Below are 6,159 nucleotides of genomic sequence, written 5' to 3' on the forward strand. Positions count from 1 at the left end.
TTACATCAAGGGGCTGTAAGCAACTTCACCCCAGACAGACGTTACTGGGGCATAAGTATAATTCTCGTTAAGGGGAGAGATATTCCTCCACATCTTATGTCTTTAGGTATATCATGTTATTTTCACCTTCTGGTTGTCCTCTTCAGATTGCAAAATGGGATTTTTTCCCGCCTTATTAAAGGAGGTCTTGGCCTTGCTTGGGCAACAGAAGCTCCTGTTATCCACACAGCAGAATATCATCAACTCTAAACAAGCCATTTGTAAATTTACATATCAACCAGGCTATTGTACCAGAGGATAGCACTGTATTAATATTCATGCACCGAAGAGGCTTATAAACTTGGGACCACTTTTTGCACCAGAAAGGATCTTACGGGTCAAAGAACATGCCACTTTTACCAGAGGAACCTGACATAGTTGTATGGTGGTTTGAATGAGAATAGCCTCCACAGACTTATATATTTGAATGTTTAGTCATCAGGGAGTGGAAGTATTTGAGAAGGATTAGGAGGTGTGGCCTTGTTGGAGTGGATATAGCCTTGTGAAGGAGATGTGTCACTGTGGGTGGACTTTGAGGTTTAAAAAGCCTGGTTTCAGGATGCAAAGCTCTCAGCTACAGTGCCATGCCTGTCTGCTTCCAACCAAGATAATCATGGTTCCTTGGACATGGTGTCTCTTCACAGCAACAGAACAGGAACTAAGACAGTTATGCAGTATTTCCCAAAAGGTGCCATGGAAGCAGTCGGTTGCAAATTGCCCTTTTATTCCATTCTTCCTTCCTTTCATTTCCTATCACACACTAAGCCAATTTAAACATTCACAATAAAGTACTGGCACAGAGACAGAAACTTAAATCAATGAATGTGGTGGAAAAATTGACTTGAATATATATGGTTAACCGATTTTCAACAAAGGGGAAAGTCTACTCAAAAAGAGTGGTAGATCAATTTTACATTCATAAGCAAAGAAATGAAACTTGATCCATTTCACAGCACATATAAAAATGAGCTCTAAACTGTTCTTAGTGTTAAATGTAAGAGATAAAATAGAAAAGCTCCAAGGGGGAAGAAACAGCAAAAAATTTTTGTGACCTTGGATTATGTAAAGATTCTTAAACAGAACACAAAAGTTTCAAAAGGTATTAACTATATACCGTTAGGAACAACATCCAGCCGGGCGGTGGTGGCACACGCCTTTAATCCCAGCACTTGGGAGGCAGAGGCAGGCGGATCTCTGTGAGTTCGAGGCCAGCCTGGTCTACAGCGCGAGATCCAGGAAAGGCGCAAAGCTACACAGAGAAACCCTGTCTCGAAAAACCAAAAAAAAAAAAAAAAAGAACAACATCCAGAAAACATTGTTGAAAGACAGATGTGTAATAAATAGTTCAAGACCATCCTTGGATATAAAGCTAGTTCACAGCCCCTTTGGATTACATGAGACCCTGTCTCGAGAAATAAGAGGGAGAAAAGAGAGCAGCTAGAGGAGTGTAGGGAGAAGCAGGGTGAGAGAGGAAAGAGGACGGAGGGAGGAGAGAGGAGAGAGAGGAAGGAGGGGTGCAGGGACAGGTCCGGAGAGGAGGAGAGGGAGGGAGGACTTAAGAAGACAGTACCAGGCACGGTGGCAATGCACCTGTAATCTCAGCATTTGGGAGGAGGGAGTTCCAGATCCGCCTGGTCTATATAAGCGGGGACACTGTCTTAAAAAGCCAAAACCAAAATTAAAAAGTACAGGGGAAAAAACACAAGACAAACGGGAAAATATGTATTTAAAAAAAACCTATTTGACTTGAATAGCAGTACTCAGGAGGCAGAGGCAGGTGGAACTCAGTAAATCTGAGGCCAGTTTGATACACATATTAAGTTGCAGGCCAGCCACAGCTACACAGCAAGACCCTGTCTCAAAAAATAAAATACAAAAATTTTTTTAATCTATTTGGTTAAGGAATTGTACCAAACAGACAGATATACATGCATATATGTAAAAATGTATAGATAAAATATTTAAAAGGTAATCTTCACATTTAACCAATGTACATGGATGTAAAAGAAAACAAAATATTTAATATCCTTAGCTATTAGAGAAATACAAACTGAAGCAATATACTTCTCTACCCCTCCTTCCAAAAAGGCTAAATTTAGAGCTGGAGAGATGGTTCAGCAGTTAAGAGCATTTGTTGCTTTTGCAGAAAACCTAGATTTCATTCCCAGCACCTACACAGTGATTCACAACTACCCTTCACTCCAGTTCTATGTACTCTCTTCTGACCTCCACAGGCACCAGGCACAAATGTGGTACACATACACACACACACACACCCACACCATTCATGGGCATAAAATAAATCTTTTTTTTAAGGCTAAAATTAGGAAGAGTAACTAAGGCAGATACTAAAAGGAGCCGGAGGCTGTACACCAAGTGGGACCGTGGTACGGTGCAATCATAACGAACAAAGCTGAACACATTATACAACCTAGCCACCTTACCTATTTACCCAAAAAGTGAGGACTTGTGTCTACCAATACTAATTAACAATAAAACCCACCTTGTTTTTTCCGAGGTGTACGTGAATTTTCACTATTTATAGCTTCTTTGTAAACTCTCACCAGTGCTTTAAAAGGAAGTTTGGGTGAAATTGTGTGTTTTGGCTTTCTGTACATTTTCTCTGTGTACCTCAAGCTGGCCTTAAACACGGTCCCCTGCTGCCTCTGGCTCCCATAGATTGAGATGACAGGAAACCAGTTTAGAAAAGCATCTTTGAAAACACAAACAAACTCACACTTATTGTATTGGGGGTAAGGGATGAGTCACATTCCATGTGTGCAGGTCAGAGGACAACTCTGGGAGTCAGTTCTCTCCTACTGTGTCCGTTCCTGGAATCTAACTCAGGATGTCAAGACTTGACAGCAAGTGCCTTCTTACTGGCTCAATTTTGTTTTGATTGTTGTTTTTATTTCAGTGATGGCTTTGAACACCTGCTCCTCCCCACTTTACCTTGAAAGTGCTGGGATTATAGGTGTTCTCCAACTAACCAGCTAAAATCGTTTAAAGTGCTAATATAAAGTATGCATCATTATACTTAAATTACTTAAAGCTAAACATGGTGGCACACACCAGTAATCCCAGAATTTCGGAGACTAAAGGAGGAGGATCAAGAGTTTGAGGTCAGTCTGGGCTACAGAGCAACACTGTCTCAAAAGTCTACCTCTCCTCCTCCAATTATACACATAGATTGTTTGAGATAAAGAGCTTCCTACATGTGCACTGGTATATTTGAGAATTTGTGACTCAGGATTCCTAATGATCAGTGGGGTCTTACTCTTCAATTTAGCTGCACCTAACACAAATTCCATTTCCATTCGGAAGTCTAAGTAGGAAGAGAATAAGAATATGTCTTTTTTCTTTAACTTTATTCCATTTTACTTATTTGTTGTGGGGGAAGGGCAACTTTCAGGAGTCAGTTCTCTCTTTGCAACATGTGAGGTCCTGGGGATCAAACTCAAGGCTTGGTGGCAGGTGCCTTTAACCTGCGGAGCCATCTTGAAAGCACTACTGACCATAGTTTAATTAAGTTTATTATATACAGCTGAATTCAATCAGAAATACTAAAAATACAAAACTAAGTGAAATAAAAGACCAAATTATAAATTCACTCACACAAACTGTTACCATTTGCTTTATTAAAGTAAAAGTCCATTCTTTCTAGACAAATTAAATTTTAAAGTAAATCTGCACCTTTTTTAGGTCAAGGATTTTTTAAAGGATTTTACAAATATTAAAAACAAGCACTCTACGTACTTACTGCAACATATGTAAATGATGTTTGCTCACTGTTGTGACAGTAAACACACTCATTGAAGAAAAAGGGGCAAGGTCAGGTACACACTGTAAACCCAGCTATCAGGAGGCTGAGATAAAAGTTAAGGTTAGCCTGGGGTACATAGGGAGCCCCTGGTTCAAAAAAAAACAAACTTAAATAGACAAAAAAAAAAGTTTAGAACATTAAAGTCTTCAAAAAGTACTATGTAATGTTTTACACAGATTCTTAAGTCTGAAAGGATCTCAAGATGTAGTGAAGAAAAAGGGGAAAAACAATGCACAGTGCATTAAGTTTTCTCACACACAGAGTATGCACACATATACACCTTTATTTACATATGTATTTAGGAAGGAAATAATCAAGAAAAATAATCAAGCAAGCATTATTTCTAAGGGTAGGGTATGAAATTGAAATGGGAATGATCACAGGGATTTCTGCTTCTTCGTATTTGAATTTTTACAGTGAAAACATATTCATAAAAAAGAACTTAAAAATGTATACTTAAACTTCTTTTAAGTAATTTACAACCAGTAGTATTGGCTGTAATAAGATTTCATTTCCTTCTATTTTTGTTGTAGTGAAAAATGAATGACAGCAACAAATCCTTTTACCTGGCAAAGAAATGACGGGGTTGGGGGAGGGGGCACTTTGAAGAAACAGGACTTTTTAGTTGACTCAGGCGTGACCCAGCACACTCACAAAACTCATGGTACAAAACGAAAAAAGTGGGATACTGCGCTCTCGGTACTGAAGATTGTTTTTAGAAAGCTTAACTAAGAAACAGAAAATGCCAAGTGTGTTTTCCAGGGGTGGGGAACAGGAACGTGAAACCCTACACCACCTACAAGAGGTCTACAGGACTGACAGCAGGCTGGACCTGGGAAAGCGCGGGGGTGGGGAGGGCTCTGAGCTCTCGGTGAGGTTTGGACACAGCGCCACGGTTTACAGCGAAGCAGCTAGGGGCGTGAAGTCCCGGAGGGTGGTCAACAGCGTCTCGGGCGACATCCAAACCCCTGCGGAAGCCGAAGAAGGTGAACAACCTGATCTCTTCGGCTGAGCGGGGACAGCTCCAGAGAAAAGCAAAAGCGCCAACTTTTGATCTCAACGTGCCATCTCCGTAAGGTTCACCGAGTCTTCTCCGGAGTCCCAGCCCACAAGCGACCCCAACACCTTCCCAAGGCCGGTGCCCACTCCCCACGGCCCGGCTCTCCGAGGGAAGCCCAGCTTGAGCCGCGGCTGGCAGCTTGCAAAGGAGACCTGGCTGTAGGAGGTGCTGGAGCGGATCGCCGACGTCCCACCTGACAGCCAGCCAGCGGGGCGCCCCGGCCGAGCCACTGTCCCCACGGCCAACAGCCCCGGCGGCGCCCCCTCCCCCACCTCTGGGCGGCGACCTCAGCGCCGCCGCCCCGGGGCCCCCGCTCACCCAGGTAGCGGCTCCTCAGCCGGGACGGGTCTTCCAGCCCAAGGGACCGTTTCCTCACGTCCCACAACAGGTGCGGGCTGGAGCCACTCCGAGACATGGCTCTGCTGGGGCTGGGGTGGAAAGGGGAGACCACCGCGGGGGGTGGGGAGGGGAAAAGAGGGAGGGGACAGGCCGATCAACACCCAAGCGGCCCCAGCACCATGCGCGCGCCGGGCCTCGCTGGCGGCGCCGCGACTTAGATGGCGGCGGCCACGGCCGCGCCTTCCCCCCCGGAGCCCAGCGGCACCCGGGCCACGGCTCGCCTCATCCTCTCCTCAGACTACCCAGAACATCTAGAGATCGGCAACAGTCCCCTCCCTCGACCCCCCTCCCGCAGGAGGCGGAGGCGAAGGCGGAGGCGGCCGCGGGCTCCGCCCTCTCCTTCCAAAGCCACGCCCCCTCCCAGGCCTTCTCGCGAGATGACGCCCACCGGCGACAGAAGCCGGGGCGCGTCACGATTGCCCTCACCCTGAGAGAGTCGATTCAGGCCGCTCTAGCCCACTCCTTAATTGTCTATGGATAAAAGAGGAATGACGGAAGCCGCCGAAGTTGGTAGTCTCGCTCAGGCCTCTCAGTGGTTCAAAGGAAGAAGCCGGGCGTGATGACTCATGCCTGTAACCCCAGCATTCGGGAGGCTGAGGCTGGACGATGGCGAGATCCAGGCCAGCCTGGATTACATAGTGAGACACCGTCTCCAAAAAAATAAGCAAATAAAAGGAAGCCCGACAGGTATGCGGCATCATCTTTAGTTGGGGCGAGGAAAGCCCAGAGAGCTTATTTTAACTACAGCCTTCATAGTTAAAGTGAGGGGCGGAACAGACATGCGGCTTCAGTTTCCCCTCTCCAATATGTCCTCTAGAATCGGAAGAAGGTGGGCGTC

General features: G+C 45.3%; 1 protein-coding gene across 6 annotated transcripts in view; it reads right to left on the reverse strand.

Annotated features, from left to right (window-relative positions):
- Dcaf6 (DDB1 and CUL4 associated factor 6) overlaps positions 1 to 6,133 on the reverse strand; it is a 115,189-nt gene extending 109,056 nt beyond the window's left edge. For all 6 annotated transcript variants that reach the window (XM_052737468.1, XM_052737467.1, XM_052737466.1 and 3 more), the window contains exons 1-2: positions 5,748 to 6,133; positions 5,241 to 5,350 (exon numbers count right to left, since the gene is read on the reverse strand). In XM_052737468.1, coding sequence (XP_052593428.1) covers positions 5,241 to 5,350; positions 5,748 to 6,022 — 385 coding nt within the window. In that variant the 5' untranslated portion in view covers positions 6,023 to 6,133. The remainder of the gene's footprint in view (positions 1 to 5,240; positions 5,351 to 5,747) is intronic.
- Positions 6,134 to 6,159: the final 26 nt, after the last annotated feature.

The sequence above is a fragment of the Peromyscus californicus genome, unplaced genomic scaffold, assembly GCF_007827085.1.
Source record: "Peromyscus californicus insignis strain IS unplaced genomic scaffold, ASM782708v3 Scaffold_14__1_contigs__length_90479793_seg_2, whole genome shotgun sequence".
Taxonomy (NCBI): domain Eukaryota; kingdom Metazoa; phylum Chordata; class Mammalia; order Rodentia; family Cricetidae; genus Peromyscus; species Peromyscus californicus.